This window comes from Anomalospiza imberbis, chromosome 3 (assembly GCF_031753505.1).
Source record: "Anomalospiza imberbis isolate Cuckoo-Finch-1a 21T00152 chromosome 3, ASM3175350v1, whole genome shotgun sequence".
In the NCBI taxonomy this organism is placed as follows: domain Eukaryota; kingdom Metazoa; phylum Chordata; class Aves; order Passeriformes; family Viduidae; genus Anomalospiza; species Anomalospiza imberbis.
This window is the reverse complement of record NC_089683.1, coordinates 57,693,616-57,712,731: the sequence shown is the minus strand read 5'-3', so window position 1 is coordinate 57,712,731 and position 19,116 is coordinate 57,693,616. Positions and strand designations below refer to the sequence as shown.

General features: G+C 42.8%; 1 protein-coding gene across 2 annotated transcripts in view; it reads left to right on the top strand.

The window, feature by feature from the left end:
* The window catches only part of FNDC1 (fibronectin type III domain containing 1), a 62,881-nt gene that overhangs the window by 11,740 nt on the left and 32,025 nt on the right, over positions 1–19,116 (top strand). For both annotated transcript variants that reach the window (XM_068184557.1, XM_068184558.1), the window contains exons 2-7: positions 11,479–11,688; positions 12,078–12,176; positions 13,819–13,933; positions 15,052–15,239; positions 15,898–16,005; positions 18,199–18,387. In XM_068184557.1, the coding sequence (XP_068040658.1) occupies positions 11,479–11,688; positions 12,078–12,176; positions 13,819–13,933; positions 15,052–15,239; positions 15,898–16,005; positions 18,199–18,387 (909 nt within the window). The remainder of the gene's footprint in view (positions 1–11,478; positions 11,689–12,077; positions 12,177–13,818; positions 13,934–15,051; positions 15,240–15,897; positions 16,006–18,198; positions 18,388–19,116) is intronic.

Sequence of the window (19,116 nt, the reverse complement as noted above, 5' to 3'; positions counted from 1 at the left end):
TGAAGCTTTGTGTTTTATGGATGTTGGTAACCACTGCCTGATGAGGTTAGAGTGAAAGCTGGTGCAGAAAGAGAGCTGTGCTTCCTCCTGTGACTTCCCATAAGCCTAGTCCATATCCTCCATCAGGATAATTACATACAATGTTTTCTTCAGCCTTTAAGTGAGCAGGGCCTCATTCTTCACTTGAGTGCTTCTATAACATGCCACTGGTTTTAATGAGATTGCGCGGATGTGAAAGGAGAGCAGACTGAGGTTCATAAGAAATGATCCAGGTGCACAGCAAAAAGGTGCTGCCACGGTTTAGTTAGCCTCCTAATGAGCAGTGCAATTTTAATGGGTGTGTTTTCCTTACTGGAGATCTATGGCCATAGTTGTGGGGAGCAGGACAGAGGTTGGCTCATAGAAGTGCATGCTCTGGCTCTGACTTGTGTCCCCTGCCAACCCACTTCAAAGCTTCTTCAGGCTGCGGGCACAGGGGGAGGGAGCAGTGGTGGAGGGGATGCCTGACAGCCTAGAAACAATGCTCTCATTTTTTACTACCTCACCTGCAGGCATCCTCTGAGGTCCAGCTAGAGGGAAATAAGCTGTCTCATCTGCAAGCCTGTGTGGGAGTGACAGTAAATGTGGGTAAGCTGCAGTGCAGTAACACACACCCAGGACCCATGTCTAGTCTGGGCACAGCAGCATTGTGCAAGCTCCGTGCTGGTGTCAGTGCTGGAGAGAAGGGCATTTGTGAGCTTGTAATCCTGTCATCTTTCCCATCTAGCCATACCTGTGTGGGCATCAGCTGTGGTTCCAGTTTCACCTTCAACTTAAAGAAAGCTCTGCATATATTTCCTTATGTGGAAATGAAACATTTCCTCGGTGGCAGCTTCACAGAATGTGAGAAAGCCACTGAGACTAAGTCACTCTGAGCAAATATTCTGTCTTATTCCAGGTTTCATGAAACCACCATAAACTTCAGTTAAATGGAGCAGTGCTAGCAGCTGATGTTATTTCTTCCTACTGCCATGGTGGATTTTACCATGTGCATTTGTACCAGCAGTCAATTTTTTGTCCTAGAAACATATGTAGAGATTGTGTCTCAGATGTGGCAGCTCTCAGTGTGGGAGTCAGTATACTTTACAAGAAGGATAATATCCATTCTAGTGCAAGCTTTTTGTTGTCCTCATGCCACCTTCTGCTGTTGCCATGGACAAAATTGCCAGATTGTTAGAGGAGAATAAGAGTGTTTTTGTTCATCATGGGTTGTGCAGCCAAAATCCTGCCTGGGTTCCAAGAGGCACTTAGAGTATCCCCACACCTCTGACAGCCTTTGAAATGTTTGAGGGACAAACAGTGGACTGGGGTAGTGGTGAACAAAGGGCAGCCCTGCTCTCCAGGAGCTTGCATGGAAGAGGCTGTTGAAACCCATAAGCTTGCCCCAAGCACCACTGACAGATGGATGCATGAGTGCCCTTGGGTCTGCCCTCAGGAGCCGTGGAGTTGCTTGGGGGTATCCTGCTGCCTTTGGAATCGCTCAGGGATTTCTTCTACCTTCTCCTGCAGTCAGAGAGAGAAATATGAACTGCTTAAAACTCACTTCTCCCCACTAAGGAGAGTGTTACCACTCGTGATACCAATGGGCTTCTTTAACACTGACTAAGCTGTGTTTCCAAGGCCAGTGCTGTTAAAGGCCCCAGCCTTTGTAGAGATGGCTGTGAAGAGAGTGTGAGGATGGTGCAGGTGGAAGTCAGGGATGTCCCAGGGAAGATGTGGCTTCCACGTATTCAGGACCACGTTGTGAGTTTCTTTTCTGTGCTGTCCACTTCTCTTAAATGAACAGTGTGTTTTCAATACCTTCTTTGACAGCAAAAATATACATTAAAAAGTAGTATGAGTCAAGTGTCCCTAATTTTAAATAGGAAACTAACCAAAATTGTCAGTCTGTTAGCTTTGTGGCGATGTTATGTTAGCTCTTAACTTTCCTGACACAGTTTTGATGTAGTATGTGCTTCATCTTAGACTGTTAGAAACAAAGAAGTTACCACAGTTTATAGTAAATAAAGAACATGAATATGAAAACAACAATAAAGTGTAGGTGAAAACAATGTGGTGACTACAGTCATGAACACGGTGTGGAAAGACACAGACTTTGAAGGGGGATGCTTTATTCCTGACAATGTCTTGCCATGGCATGAGTTGCTTGGTGGGGGTTCATGTTCTAATTTTCTCAGGCAGGTTTCCTTCCTGTCACTGAACTTCTGACTAGGGCTAGACGACAGCCTGTACAAGGATTATCTGCGGGAAAACAAGCTCGGTTCTAACTTTATCCTGTGCTTTTGTCATGTTTGTGATTGCAGTCAGATTAAATTCAGGCTGCACCATTTAAAGCAGCCTCAGACTCTGATTTATCTCAGAAACAGGGCTTAAGATGTTATAAGTTGATATTTGTGCTATTTCTACAATTGAATGTCCAGTGAAGCCAAGAGATTAGAGTTTCTTGCACAGTAGGAAGAATCTGAGTGTCACAGGAGCTGCCAGTTGAGACAGCCAGGAGTCTCGTGAGGCAGTGTGGTGTCAGCACTGGGAAACCTCAGGTGCATTTCAGTGGAGAAGTACTAATATTCCCTTTATCCTGCAGATGAGGAGTTGAAGGGGTGTATATGGAATCATTTGGGGTCAACGGCTTTATCAGATCTATTGACACCTCAAGCTATCCTTCCTTGTTGGTGTAAAAGAAATAGGTGAGCTTTGCTATAAACTTGTTTTTCTGTAAAATCAGTGAGTCCCCCTTCTTGCAAATCAAATTTCTGGTGACAGGCCTGATGAAGTAGAGGTTTCCACTGAAGACAGGGAGCTTCGGGTCAAACTGGAGTACCACAGGGCATCCAGTCCCTCCTTACAGTCTTCCATTTTTAAGTTTAGAAAAGGTTAGACTTGAAGTCAGTAAACAAAGAGTGAAAGGATACCTGTATTAACATTTGAAATGTAGTCAAATAGCATAGATATGATTTTTATTTGCTATCAAAAACTTAAAGGCTGTAAGCCTAATTCTGCTAATGGTACCACCTAATCCTCAGACTGTTTTCTGGACTCTCAAGGAAGAGCTGGAGTCAGAATTATTACTCTGTCCTACATAGGAAAAAAATGTCCTCATGTTGTCAGTCAATTTGGCAGTATCTCTGGCTGATACGGTTAAACCATGTAAAAGAGAACAATCCAGCAGAAACAAAATTATTTTCACCAGATGAAGAACTTCAAAGACCTCAAATGTAAGGAAGCTAATATTATCAGGACCTTGAAAGATGCATTGATGAGAATCCAAAACAAAAATAGATTAATATCAATGTGAGTTACTATTAGACAGCCAGGTGGAGGAAATGTATCTAGACAAAGGGATAGTTTGAGTGACAGGTTTAAAAGCCACCTTTCAGTGCTGGTTTTGGAGTAGCTGGCTTTAAAAACACTTCCCAAATGGGTCTGCCAAATGTTCAACTTTTTCCGTATTTTACTTATTAGGGAATTGGGAATAATTAAAGTTTTTTATGACATACAAAGTACATTCTTCATAAATGCTGCTCCCTTTTCTGTTAGTGATTGAGGATTTTATTTTAGAAGGGTCACACCCCTACATACTGTTCCCGATTTACAGAGTGTGCTATATTCATCCATATCCATCTCACTGCCTGATGTTTGGAAGCTTTCAGGAAGCCTGCTGCTGGAATAGGTTTCATGTTTTGCACTCCCAGAAGTGGCTGCGTAGTTGAGCAGTGGGCTGTATTTCTCCAGGAGCTGAAACAGTGGCCTGATGTAAACCATGTGTTTTGGAGCCCAGGCCATGCACATTAGTGTGGGTGGCAAGAAGGAGCCCCAGGGCCAGAGCTCTGCAGCCAGGAGAGCTTGAAGACCACTTGCTCAGTTCTTCTGGACTGTCAGGGGTTTCTATCTTCTCATTGGACCTAAAGGAGCAATGGCTTGGTCCCTCTACCTCTGGAGCAGGGGTAGATTTCAAATTAAGTTGGAGACCAAGTGTGCTACCAAGGCTTCAGCTGGGAGCTAGGAAGGTTTAAGGTGTGAGAGAGTGAAGAGTTTTGAATGCAGTCTTGAATCAAAGAACTCAAAGGCATATGGTGAGGGATATATTTAAGTGCTCATGAGACTGATATCAGTCTCCAAGTGACAATTATAAGTGAAAAACATATGCTGTAGTGGCGCAGCTATGTAAAATAAAGCAAGGGGTCTGTTTATAAGGCATAGATATCCACAGAATCTCTTGAGAAGAATGTGGAAAGAGAAAGATGGAAAATGAAAGTTTTAAAATTATAACAGTGGTGTTCTGGGAGCTGTATGGCTCAGAATAGATGGCTTTTGCTGTTGCAGCTCTGGGCCCAGATGGAGGAACTGTTTCCATAAATTTTTGTTGCTTGGTTAATGCATGCAGCAAAGCACAGCTTACTGAGTCTCAGTTCTCCCTTGCTAAGTGTCATGATTTTACCCCCTTTTCATGCTGGCTGGAGATATTATCCATATCTTTGTAGTTGTCATTTTCGAGGGAACCAGAGGTGGGCCCTAATTCATCCCTGCATTTCTCTATGTGGTACATTGTTGGTTTTCTCTGGAAGCCTCAACTGACAGACCCTTGCCTGGGTATGTGCTATGGATGGTTGCACTGATACAGATGACGCTTTTCCATCACCTGTGATGCCTGTTCAAGCCAACCAGTCACACCTACAAGGCAGAAGGGTTAGAAGGCAGCTCTGTCCTCATGGTGACTGGCAAGAGGAGGATGTCCTGCCAAGGAATGTGCACAACCACATACCTGTTGTCCATACCTCACATGAGGGTGCAGTGACTGTGCACTTCATCTGTTCTGATGCTGGAGTTCTTTGTAGTGCCCATACCTGCCTGGTGAGCAACATGGTCACCGATGATGTAGTGCATTTTAAAGGTTTTGACTGTATAAATACACTAGCAAATGTAGATGAGCAACTTCATGATTAGGGCAAGATACCAAGTGTGCAGTCTTCAGGGAGAACAGACAATTATAGCCCAATAAGTTAATGGAAAGGAGTCCCCCAAGCTCAGCCTGTGGGTGAAGCCAGTAATGGTGAGGGCAACCCCGTGCCTTTGCCAGCTGGTTTCACCTGCTCTGTCCCCACAAGGAATCCCCTAAGCTGTTGTCACTCCAGTACCACCTTTCCTTCAACTCAGTGAACAAGCAGGTGTTGGACAACACCCTGAAAGGGCACTTGCGGATCAAGGCCATGGCTGCAGTGTGCTCTGACAGCCTTTGTGAGGTTCCTGGGGGCCTTTGCACAGTGGTTTGATCACTGGAGAAGCCCAGATGTGAGGCATCCAAAACCAGTGGGTGTGAGAGACAGACATAGCCCAGCCTCAGAGGGCTCCCTTCAAAGGTCACTGATGCAGAAGGAAGCCTGTGCGTTGATGTCAATGGGAGAACGTGAAGCCTTCAATAACTCACTGTTGGTTTTTCCTCAGTCGTAATACACGTGTTAATCATGTAGAATTACATTCCTGACTTTGAAAAGTGCCCTGATCCACTGTGCTTATCATTCAGAGGGCTCTTCAAAGGGAGTGCTGGAAACTTCTGTTGACATTGTCAATTTAAAGAATGTCCTCCGGATGCCAGGTAACTCCTTTACAGATCTATAATTAATCACTTTCCTTAAATCAGACATTACTGCTGGATACTGGTCCTCTGCCCAAAACTCCTGACCAGAACCCAGTGAATTATGGCACAGATTCCATTGTGCTTTGCAGGAACTAAAGCATTCCAGTCCCTGCTTTCTGCGCCAAGCAGAAGTGTGTGGAAATGTGCTAAATGATTTAAATGATTTTTTCTTTTTTTCTTTTTTTTTCTGCAAGAAACAAAGGATTTTTATGTCGTTTGTCTCTACTGCTTTAACTGATTATCTTATTTCCAGGAGGAGATCTGAGGTTGAGTGTATAAATTAGTGGCATTACAAGAGTTGATCAGCCCACACATGGACAAGTTTAACAGTGCATTTTAAAATGCTAGGGGACCCACTGACCCAGTAAGCCTCAGGGTGGATTTGTTTTTCCATTTCAGTTCTACTTTTCTCTGGTCATATACTTAGGCTTTTACACATGTTAACTGCTGCACTACTCTGAAGATCCCCACAAGAGCTCTTGTTCTGCTCTGTGCCAGGGCAGGTCTGAAGGAAATCATTGAGGCCAGAGTCTTGTGCATTTAGATCAGTCAGCACATCTCAGTTCGGAGGGCCACATCAGCACTGTTTGAACTGGCTCACCCACTGCAGGAAATATCTTTGCAGAGTGAACTCTTCTTGGGATGGCCCCAGTCCAGCCCTCATTGAAGCTGGTGAATTGCTCACATTTTCTTAACCGAGCTTGGGTCATCAATTTAGGAAAAAACCTATCAACTTAAAAAAAATCCAGTAACACTTAGCCAAAGTGACATGGGACATTAATTTTTGCTTGGAAAACAACTATCTTCCTGTGATATTGTGTTTGTCTGCTTTCTTCTTTTCTTTTCTGCTGATGTGGCTTGGGGATAGCTATATGGTGACAGGTAGCAGTCAGAGTATGTGAAGGTGAGGAGGAGAGCAGCCACCCCTGTGTGGATTGCTGGATGAGAATCGTGAGATGTTTTCTTTCCCCTTTGCTTTTCATTTATGGTAAAATGACATTTTCCTTTTCCAGTTCATGAAAATCAACAAAGGTTGAAAGCCTTAAGTTGCAGAAAGGACTGCAGAGCTTAGATGCCTGGATTCACTGGTAAAGCTCTGCTTTCACCTTGTCAAATACACTCTGTTTCATAACCTATTTCAAATTGGGTGAAAAAATAAGATGGTATATCTGAATTGCCCCAACCCTTAAAGCCAATATACAAAGTGATTTACCTACTGGAAGATGGTAAAGCACCATATGGAAAACAGCACATGTTGGGGCATGAAGTAAAAAGAACTGATCATGTTGCAAAGGATTTTTGAAAACAATAAACTTTTTCCTGGTGAAGGTCAGGCCATGATACAGCCAGGACATGAACACTGCCACGTGAGTGTGGGGCCTTACTCTTTGACTTTCCTGGTGCTTTCTGCAGGGCTGGCATTCCTCAGTCTTTCTGTACCCCTGGGCAGAATCCTGTCTTGGTTTCACAAGCTGCCCAAAAAGGGCACCTGTAGAGCTGCCTTAGGATGTGTTTGCCATGTGTGTCCTGAAATTGAGTGTCACCACTCAAGCAGTTGCATCTAGGAGTGGCCAGTACAATAGGTTTTATGAGTGTGAATGTATTACAAAGAATCTTACCTCACAAATGGAATTAAATTTAGAATTGCTAGCTAAGGAATTTAAATATAGTATCTCTTTTTTCCCTGTTCTTTAATTAACTATCCTTTTTTGCTATAAGTACAGCTGCCATCTTTATGGAGGTAGGGCTTGGACACTTACGGAAATGCATAGTATGCAGAGTGTTGTTTCCCAAAGAAATAGCTCAGAGATCTAGGAACCACATCTGGCCAAGGTACTTTTCTAGTCCTGGTGGCAGTTTTGAGTGGAAAGGTGCAGGAGTCTGTAAACTGAGTTGCTCAGCTCTGAAATTGGATTGTGGATTGTCAGTGGTGCAAGGTTCTTACCTCAAAGGACAATTAGTTGAGCTTAGGGAGCAGTTAAAGACTTCTTAAGACAGGAATCTGCTTTTTGAGAAGGATGAATGAACTGAGCAGCTCAGTACTTTCTTTAACCTTTCATACTGTTTTGTCTGGTAAAGCAGCAGTAGTCTCAAGTACAGGGTTCATAATCAGAACCATTTGATGCTTGGAACTTAATTTAAAATCATAAGAAGAACTGAAACACCACCTTTCCCCTAAAAAAAATCTGCAAAAATCCTGCCAGTTTGCTGTTGCACTGCAGATTCTGATGATTTTTGGTTGTTGCCCATTGCAGGATTTCATTTGCCAGCTACCATTTTTGGTCTTTTCTGATGATAATTTTTATCTTCTTGCAGCTACAATTTCTGCTCCAAGCTGTTACTTTGGCCATGGCTGGGTCACTGTACTCAGTCTCCCAGACTTCTGCCTGAAGTGAAAAGGAGACTGATAGTTGTTTATGAACTATATGGATGTTGTCTACTGACTGTGCCAAGTTATGTGTCATCTCTGTAGCAGAACACATTTTATAGGCCCAGTTTTCCAGTCCTAAAGTTATGGTGCACCAAGTGTAGAAAAGTTTTTGTTGAATATGGAAGGCAAAAGGAAAAATCTGTACCTAGACTTGTGGTGGTAAATTGAAGTGCCAGATTTTTTGTGACCTCAAATTTCAATGACTTTTTGTACTTGTATCTTAATAGGTTTGAGTTGTTTGATTTGTTTTCCCCTGCAGTTATAGATTGATTGCTAGGGGTCAGTACTTCCCTTTTCTTCTGGAACTATTTTGTGTTTTCCTTTGCTAGATAATTGATGAGACCCTCTGAAGAATCTGTATGATTTGGCAAGTCCAAGCTGCCTCCTTGTGTGGTTGTTCAGAGGATGTTTTACCCTCAGCTTAGACCTTGTGCTTTGGGTTTACATAATTTGTAAAATGCTTTCATACAGTACAGAGACATTTTGGCAATACTAGTGGACATTTAATCTCTGAAAAGTCAATATCAAGGCTTTAACCAGCCCTGAATTTCTGGGGCCAAGATACTGTACACAGATTCCTGCAATTTAAAGTAATGTTGGATTTTGAGACTGAAGAGTGAAAGGGAGTGAATCATTCTCATTTTCGAGACTATAGAAAAGCATTTCATTGCAGGTAGATCCTTAGATGAGTTCTGAAGATGATTTCCAGTTGATTTTGTTTGATCAGAATGGAAGTCCAGAAAGCTGTTAAATCAGTTTTGGAACAAAAGAGAGATGGTTACAGGGGTAAATAATGGACAGATGAGGAAGACTCAACCTTCAGTTCAGTCATGTACTTGGTAACTAATTCTTTTAAGACTGTTCCAGACTGTTGTTCCTGGGGGGTTCAGTATCCCCACAGGAAGGGGCTACACTGGGAGTTGAATTACTTAAATGATGCATGGGATTTATTACTTCCTCCTCCCATCCCTTGTCTAGTGAGTATAGCTTGTTTAGGATAGTTCTAATTTTTTGGTGTGATTTTTGTTGTTGTTATTGTTGGTGGTGGTGGTGGTTCTGAGGGCTTTTTTTGAACATTAATGAGCCTGCCCAGGAGGACAAAACTCTGGTCTTTAGGATATAATGAGTTTTTCTTGTTGCTCACTGTCTACAGTCCCAGGGTTATCCTCCTTGTGGAAATTCAGATTTTTTTTTCCCAGAGCCAAGATGAGAGCAGGACACCAGGATAGGGGGATGCTGAGGTTTAGGGGCTGTGACTGCAGGAGACAGTGACTCTGTTGGGAACTTAAGGAGTGTAAAATGTCCTTTTGACTGGGAAGTGCTGACCCTTTGGTATGGCTAAACCTGGCGGGACAGCAACTTTGTCGGTACTTCTATGGGGAGGTGTGAACCCAGCTTCATCTTCCCCTGTGTGTCTGAGGTCAGGGCCTTCAGCCATATTCCAGACCAGACTGATGGCTTCTGGGCTGTGGTAAGCTCCTGCTGCTGCCCTTCATTTTTAATGAGAAGTTCCTTTCTTGTAAAGCTTGGAACAGACTTCACACAAAAACTCTGGTTTTGATGGATCAGCAGTTATCAGCAATGCCATTTTAACCATTGCTGATAACTCCATCTTGGGTGCCTTCAGACTCCTGCTGGTCAAATTGTGACAAGGAATGATAAATAGAAACTGGAGCTAACTAGTGAAATGGGAACAGTGATAGTAGATTGTAGTGCTACCCTGAGGCAAGTAATTGAAGCCTTGGAAAGCCCTGGTTTTAAAATCTCAGCTGATCCCCTGCATTCAGCCTTACAGTCGATACAATTCCCTTTGCCTAAAACCACATTTGTTTCACATGGAATACTTTTCATATGGCTCTCTGGCTGGGCTCGTTCCTTTTGTATCCTTCATCCTTTGCATCTCTATTTTAATTGCAGATGGAAGATGCAGCTTTGACTGGGGACATACAGGGCTGTTGAAAGAAAACCAGTACAGTGTGCTTCCACTGCAGCCTGGGAGACCTGGTTGAGGGGAGATGTTGCTCCCCTCAGCCAGGTCTGGGATGCTCAAAAAAATGTTGAGATCTGGGCATGTGGTGACTACCAATGACACATGGGCTCCAGTGAGAGCCTAAGGGAGTGGGGCTGGCCCAAACAGGAGGACAGAAAAACATGTCTCAGCAGCCAGCTGCTCCTTGGTGGGAGGCTGCAAGAAAGTCACTCCTTGGTAGGACCAAGGCACATGTAGCGTTGTAACGCTGGGCAGCAGCTGCAGGTAGCTCTTTGGGATGTTTGGGTTGGACATGAGGAAAATGTATGAGAAATAGCATGGCAGCAAGACCAGGGAAGGGATCATACCCCTGTACCTGGACTGGTGATACTCAACTACTTTGAGTTCTGTGTCCAGTTTTGGGCGCCTCAATACAAGAAAGACATTGAGGTGCTGGAGGAAGTCCAGAGAAGGGCAACAAGGCTGGGACAGTTCTGGAGCACAGGTCTTATAAAGGAATGTTGTGGGAGCTGGAGTTGTTCAGCTGGAGAAAAGGAGAAAAGGTTTCAGGTCAGACCTTGTTAAGCTCTACAACTGCTTGAAAGGAGGTTGTAGCATGGGGGGACTCAATCTCTTCTCCCAAGCTGCAAGCGATAGAACAAGAGGAAATGGTCTCAAGTTGCCAAAAAGGAGGTTTATATTGGATACTAGGAAAAATTTTTTCACTGAAAGAGCTGTCAAGCCTTGAACCAGTGTGACTTCTTAAAAGAATGCTACCAACTTGTCAGCAAATATTAAAAAATACCCAGCTTGCATGAGGTACCTTTTACAGTGCTCAAGGGATCATATAATAGGAGTTTGGGCAGTCAGGAATGGAGACATGTGCAGAACAGACATTTTAGGTATGTGTCTGTTGGAGAACAGAACAATTAGAGATGGGTTTAGGAGAAAAGAACCTGCTTTTAATAGTAAAACTGTTCTGTGCTTCATTTTACACTGAACTTTAGCTCTTCCCAAAAAAAAAAATAATGTACCGGTGTGCCTGAAGTAGGGAAAGGGGGTTTAAAAAAAGGAAAAGGAAAAGATTTAAACAGGAAAGCTACAAGACATCCCCAGTTTCTGGCAGTAGTCCTTGTATTATGATGTGTTTTCACTTTCAAGGTCTTGCACCAGTCTGTCTGAAGGGCCTGGGAAAAGGCACTGTTGAGTATTGTACATCCCACTTGGAAAGCTTGTTGTTACTCCAATTTGGTTTTACAGAAAAAAATTTAAAAGCTGTAAAATTATGCCCTTTATTCTGATCTTAATAGATGTGCTTCCAACAGATATATGTGGACTGCTGATATCATGTGCTCCATAGTAACTATCATGGGGTTTGTGTGTGTGTTTGCTTATTTTGTGAAGAGAAAGGCACGCCAAGCAGACCTCTGAGAGTGCGAGCCCAGTCTCCAGATGGCAAGTTACCTTTTCGGTGGAAACCACCTTATGGAGCAGGCTTCAGGGGTCCACACAGCAGATCCCAAGGCTATCCTCGTGGATATGGAGAGAGCAACCGAAGGATGAGCTATGCTCCGATGCCACAAGAACGACAAAACCAGGAAGCAAGAAAACTAGGTGAGTCAAATTTCCCTGATTTCAAAATTTCTAGATGGCTTAGCTAGCACACTTCTGTAGTCCCCTGCTGCTGAGCACACATCACATGCTGTCCTAGGTATCAAAAAACCTTCTTCCTAAAAATGACAACACTTGTTATAATTGTGTTCTGTATCTTAGCAGAGGGAGGGTATTATGTAGAGAATAGGGTAGAAATAGTAGGAGAACTTAACTTGATGCTAAGTTAAAGAGACACCATGTGCAAGTTTGTCTTATTAAGAGCAGAAGGAAAGGGTGAAGAGCCATAGCTCAGATTCTGCTTACATGTGGTGGGACCACTCTGAAATCCATCCTTTCTTTTAAATTAAAAAGGTTACAGGAAACTTTCTGCTTTTTCCCTGCATGCACAGCCTCTGAATCAGTTCATGTGGTTTCGCTGCCATCAAGGAGCTCACAAGGACGGAGCCAACCTGTCTATAGGTCATCTTTAACTAAAAGAAAAGTCACAGGTAAGTTTCTTTCACATCTACTGTTAATGAGTGGAGACAATTGGATGCAAAGAGATAGCTCTGTGATTTTTACACTGGAAGTCTTGGTGCTGGAGCTACTAGGTTTTTCTATTTTGGGTAAAGAGCAAAGCCAGGCCCCTCAAAATGATATGCCTTCTTTTTCTCAGATCTATAACCCCTTTTCTGAAGGGTTGATTACCAGAAGTGTCAACCTGGCAAAAGTTTTCACTTTCATTGGAAAGAAGTCATTGCATGCTGCTGCCACGGTTAAAAAGGATAACTGAGATTCTGAGTCATCTCCATGCCGGTGTGCTTTTTCACCCCCTCACACTGTGATGTGAATGGCATGGAAATGGCAAAGTGTTTAGGAGATTTTGATGGTGATCAACACCTATGCCAGAACTGAGAATTGTGGTTGAACTGTATTCAAATCCCATCTCACACCTTTTCTGGAGAGGTGATGCTCACCTCTTTCTCATGCTCATTTTCTTTCTTCAGGTGCTCTCATTGCAAAACTTTGTAAATAGGCCCCCTAGGCTAGTTGTGGGTAGCAGATAGGTCCTCTTGGCCATTTTTGTAGAGTAGCTGTTTGGCTTGGAAAATCTGGAACTGTCTGAAAATGCTCTGCGTTAAAAACATGTTTGGAAGAGGGGAAATATGCCTCCTTGCTGCCATTTATGCAGACAGTGCTGGGTTTTGAGCTAATGCCCTTCTCTTGCTGAAGAGAAGGGCAATCTCTCCCTGAATTTCAGTCATATATGAGTAAGATCCCTAGAGAATGAGATCATACTCCAGAGTTTACTGGCTCCTTTCCTTTCCTGAGACATCTATATTTTTTCCAATGTTACTTGTCTATAAAACACTGTCTGGAAGGTTGTGCCTTGTATGTTCTATGCCTTTGGGAGATTTGGAAATAGTTGCCATTACACTAATAAGGAAAAGTAATAAATCTCTCATTGGCCAGTAGGTAGACTAGACTAAAACAACTCTGATGGACAGATAGAAAAGGAAGCCTAATCAAAATGAAAAATCACAAAATATCAAATTAGTTTCACTTCATTTTAAAATTGTGTAAATTATTTGCAAAAAATACTCTGATATGTCAAAACAGCCCATTTCAATGATTTTTTTTCATTTTTTCTTGTATACCATAAAAAATTAAAGCTGAATTCAAACAACCTGTTTGAAGCACTCACAGCCATAAAATATACACTAATTCTCCCTTGCGAAAAAAATTTTGAAGAAGGTTTTATTGCCCTTCAAAATGAAACCCGATTTTAAAATCTCAGAATTTTCTTTAAGACAAAATCTCTGCTCTCCAGGTACCTCTAGCAGTGCATTTGCCAGAGATGGTGAATATCAGTATGTTAATAAAACATTTGCTGTGAGTAACAGTTTGAGGACGAGTAGAATATTGAAGGACTGTAGAATGTATTAGTACTGTGATCTTGCAGACACACAGCTAACAAAAGAAATTATCTTTCCATGAAATACCATCAGTAACCAATGTAATTAGTCTTCTACCTGTATTTCTAAATCAACTGTGCTGTGTGAATATTATAGTGTCAGTTGAAGACATTTGCTGTTTTTTACGAGAACTCCAATGGTGTTAAGGATATGCTGTTCTGTTTTGCCATTTCAGAGGAGGAAGAGGTGGAGGTGGCACAAGACATAACTGTTCGAGTTATGTCCTCTCAGTCTGTGCTTGTTACTTGGACAGACCCACTGTATGAAAAGCGGAAGGTTGCAGCAAATAGGTACTTAGCCTTGGGTTTTTAAGTGGTACTGAAGGGGAACTGCTGCCAATGCTCTACTGAATGCTTTTGCATTCATTTAATTGCTGTTGGTTATGAGAATAATTCAGCTTGCCTCCTAGCACCCTGCTCGTTAGCATTTAGAGATCTGTGTGAGTGTTGTACTCACACAGGGGTTTACATCCCTTCTGAAATGTTGCCAGCACCAGCTCTGGTATTTGGTTGTACAAGTGTTGGTATATCATCACAGTCAGCAAATCCCCAAAGATGCATGGGCAAAGGAGTGGGGGACAAGGCACAGCCCACAGAGGTGAGGTGTTGAGCTGAGTTGTCAAAACAGACTACAGCTTCGAGATGACCATGCTGTGGGTGGAGTGGGAAAGACACATCACTGCAGTGGGAAAGACACCCATCATTGCACCCTGCATCCTCTGACCCTCCAGAAACCTCATGCAGCTGAGGCTGAGCAGGCTGGGGTTCTTGTGAATGGGAGCTTGGCTTGTGGCAGCATGCTGCAGCAGTTGGAGACCAAAACAAACAAGGAAATGGGTTGGAAACTGCCAAGGTCTGAAAGCACTGGATTGTGTTGCTCAGCCTGGGAACACTGAAGAGCTGTGGAAACTGGTGCTGAAATGCCCTGAGCATCACAGCAGGAAAACTAGTAATTTTAGATGTTCTCTATTTCTCTGTAGAAGCAGTTACCTAGGCATACAGGTGGGAACTGAGCCACTGGTCCTGCTCTGGGAGCAAGGGCCTGCCAGCAGTCCAGCCATGCTCATGGCCATGGGGTAGTGAGATAGTGGTGTGGACACCCCCAGGATGCCTGGCCCAGTTCAGGAAATCCTGCAGCTTTCTCCCAGGGAAGAGGGTGTTTTGAGTAAGAGTCTTGAAAGAGCCATCTTGGAGAGTCCATCCTTTGGGGTAAAAGTAATCACACTCCATTAGAGGAAGGAAAAAATACGCTGGGTTTTGTTGTTGGTACTTTGTTGTTTGCACTTTGGTAGGTTCCTCCCTAATCCCCAGCAAGCTACTTGAGGGCAAAGCATCCCTGTCCCACTCTGGTTCTGCTAATGCTACACTTGCACATGCTAACTTTTATTTTCCTGTGTTTCTGGTGCCAGGCAGTATAATGTTCGCTATCGGGAAAAGGGGGAATCGGCAAGGTGGGATTACAAGCAGGTGTCCAACCGGCGGGCACTGGTGGAGAACCTAGTGCCAGACACTATGTATGAGTTTGCCATCCAAATCTTGGAGGGAGAAAAGGAAGGCAAATGGAGTGTGTCTGTTTACCAGCGGACCCCAGAGGCAGGTATGCACTCAAAGGGTCCTTGCTGTAACACAAGTCATAGGGTTTGAGCTGTGGAATAGGGCTGACGTGAGGGAAAGCCAGAATGAGCCAAGTGATTGCTTGGGGCAGCAGAGGGTTGAGAGGATGGGAAGGGCCTCAGTGCTGCTGCCTGCTCCTGCCCTGTGGTAGTGAAGCACACCAGGGGAGCATACCCAGCTGCTCTTGTGGAGCAAGGAGAACAAGGGGAAGTGGCTTAGGTATTTTTGTGGGATGGTTCAGCACCTTGGACCCCTGCAGCTAGATGTACCTCTTCCTTTGAGAAGAGCAACCTGGCTTCCATTCCTCTTTGTGAACAGCAAATTTAAATTCTCCCTCCACCATGGAGAAGCTGTCAGGCCCCTTTGGTACAGGGAAGTGGTCCATAACAAACAAATTACTATGTCATTCTGGCTAAGCCACAATAGCAGTCTGGTGCAGACTTCCTGTTCTTAAAATTATGGAATAAATTTTCACTATGGCAGTCTGAGAGAGAGATATGACAGAGGCAAGCATGGACCTGAGCCAAGTGTACTCTTCATATTTATCTTTGAAGTAGCTGTATAGGAATCTCTACTATGGAGCAAAAGGTGTATGCTGTGTTGATTCTTACTTGCCTCTTCTGTGTATGGCTGTTTCCCAGCTCCTGCCAGCGCACCTGAAAATTTGGATGTTTGGCCATTAAAGGGGAAACCAACTTCTGTAGCAGCATCCTGGGATGCTCTTCCAGAGAGCGAAGGAAAAGTCAAAGGTGAGTCTTCACTGTTGGTTCCTAACTCCCTCAAGGAGCTGTTGATCTCAAAGGCAGACTGCTGCCCTGCAGTAGGCTGGAACCTTGGCTGTGCCAGGATTCTTTCATTTGATTAAACCCAAGCAAGATTTTCATGTTTTCAGCCCGGTGTCTCCACAGTGCCAATGAGAAGCCGCTGTCACTGTCTGCCTGGGATGTCTCAGAGGTTCCTGGGGTACCATGCATGCACATTTTACCTCTTCTTCCATTAATAAGCAGGTTAAAATGAGGCTCAAGAAAGAAGTTTCCAGAAAGATTTTAAAGAATTAGTTGAAGGGGAAAAAGTTGGGTAGTTGCCAAGAAAGTGAGTAGGTTTATGTTGTGTTTTATTTCTAGTTTGTCATGGAAGGAAATCCTCAGCTTAAGAAGCAAACACAAGTCTGATTTCAGAAGATCTCATGCATAAATCTTGTGTACTATAGTGTTACTGGACATAGTCATAAAGATAGCTTGCCAGTTGGCTAAGTTTTTGCATAGAATAAAGGAAAAAGCTCTTTCTGGGATTTTTTTTCCTGTTTCCCTCTGAAAATGAGGCTGATTTTTTTAGCCTCCTGTTCTTCAGTGGTTACCAAGATTGTGTTCTCAAATTACACAAGTTTCTGGAGGTCCCTTATCAGGGCTACAGCATCTCAAGATTTGAAAAATCATTGGCCTGGAGGGAGGAACACCATGTCTGCAAGACCTACTTTATGTGTTCTTCAGGACAGTGGTGGAATTCCAAGTCAGTATAAGTCTTGCCAATTACTTCAATGGAGCTGCAGTTATGTCCAAGAATCATTATTTCTGTAGGAAGGGTCATGCAGGGACATTATCTGACATTTCAAGTGTGCTCCTAATTTTGACCAATCTATAGCCCTTTGTGCAGTTTTGTTTGCATTGTTCTTAGATGATTCATCCAAGGCAATTATTTTAAAGATACCTAATATTCAAGGTCTGAATGCTTATACACATCTAATTGTTGCTTGAGTATGAAGTGTTATAGGAGAGGTCTTATTTTTAAACTAAATAAATGACAAGATATTTTTACTGGCTAACTAAAATCACTGAATTAACATTTCATGGTTATTTTGATAGCATGTGGTAATCAGGAATTTTTGTCTTTTGATCTTTTTTGTTTTTCAACCCTGTCCTTTTATGTATTTATACCACATATTAAAATAACAGGAAAAAAATACTCTCCAGTAGTCATTTGAGAGTTATCAGAAGCTACACCACTGTCTCTGCCATGAAAGCAAGTCCTGTGTAAAAAGAAGGAAAAGAAAAATATTCAAAGAAAAAAGATTCAAAGAAAAAGATTCATGCATTCTGATACCTTGATTTGTTTTTCAGTGAAGCATTAAATGTATCTGCATATAAAATATCAATTTTTTTCCCTTGATTTTGATGAACTGTGCATGGCTTATTTCTTAACACAATGAATATAGGCTCACTTTCAGAAAAAAAAAGAGATGCCATTATATTCTAGAGTTTTCTCATTGTGGCACTATGGCTTCTCAGGTGTTATTGTGGGTTTTTGTATAGAGAGAGAAAGCTGGCAGCCCATGAAATTTAGTATAAAATCCTGGTTTTGTCTGATACCTGTGCCTGTTAAAGAGGATTTGAAAAGAAAACAGAGCTTGCACATATCTGAGATCACACCTGCGCTTCTTGGGAGTATAATGGGAAGATTCCTCTTTGTGCCCAAAATTCCTATAGGGGTGAAATTTCTCTCAATACAGAAAGCTAAGACAGAGCACAGGTATCACAGTAATTCAAAACTCGAAGGTAAGAGCAGGGTGAGTTTCAAAGTGGCAACCAGGCCTTGCTTTGCTCTCTCTGCCGTGGTGTTTGACCCTAGCTCTGGCTAAGCACAGTGTGTCATATTTAGATTTTGTTGGACAGAAGTGATGTTGCTACCATTTGGCAAATCTGCAGTGCTGATTATTTTCTGGTAGAAGCATCTCTTCTGAATAAGAACAAATATTCAACTTAACCTACATATATACGTGTATCTCTCTCTCATGTCTTTATACTCCAGCTGTTGACTCGGCGTGCATTGCCAGTGTATTAATTTTAGTAATGCACGTTCTAATTCATCCTACCCATACAGTCTGTCCGCTGGAAACAGGACTGTTTTCAGTTTCCTCCTTCCAACCGTCTGCCAAATCATTTCAGAATACATTCTTTCATACGCCCCGGCTCTCAAGCCATTTGGAGCAAAGTCCATCACCTACTCTGGAGCTACAACATCAGCCATAATAGATGGTCTGCAGGCTGGGGAGCGCTATATTTTCAAAATTCGTGCAGCAAACAGGAGGGGACCGGGTCCTCAGTCAAAAGCCTTCAGTGTCGCCATCCCAGCAGGTGAGCATCAAGCCATGAACCAGTGCTGTAATTCACCCACTCTTGCCTTAGTCCCATTTGTGTTACTTCTTACTGACTCAGCTCCTTGGCACTCTGTCTGATCTGTGGGATTTGACTTCCTTGATATTGTTTTTGCTTGCTCTTTTCATCATTATATTGTCCAAATAAGTCTTTGTCACTCTGCAGCATGCAAAAGGTCATTTTTATGGACATTTTAGCCTCTTGAATAAATGCATGTCATAATCTATGACAACACTATGTGTTCTTGTTATCCAAAGGTGAAAGGAATGCAATGCTCTGGGTTTTTGGCTGCTCTGTTCCTGACAGATCCCACTCTTGAAAGTCACTTAGTGTCTTACTCAGATACTACTCCTTGTGTTTGGCTCTTGCCAAAAAGTTACTATTATAGGGACAGAATATTTGCTGGGTTAGCTAAAAAGGTGGGCCACAGCCTTACATGGGATAATGCAGCGCCATGCCATCAACAGGACTAAATTCTGCTGAAGATTTGGTTCCCCCAAAACGGTGTTGCAGTCCCTGATTTAAGATATTTGATTTTAATTAGTCTAAGTTTTACCCAAGCTACAGTAATTCCACATAGGTGCCTTCCTACAACCCAAAATTTATCTTGGCTGGACTCCACAGCCTGGTTAATACAGAAATAGTTATTGTCTTATATTCTCATAAGTTTTGTTCTTGCTACCTGAGTGTTTTCTGCTTTTGGTCAGT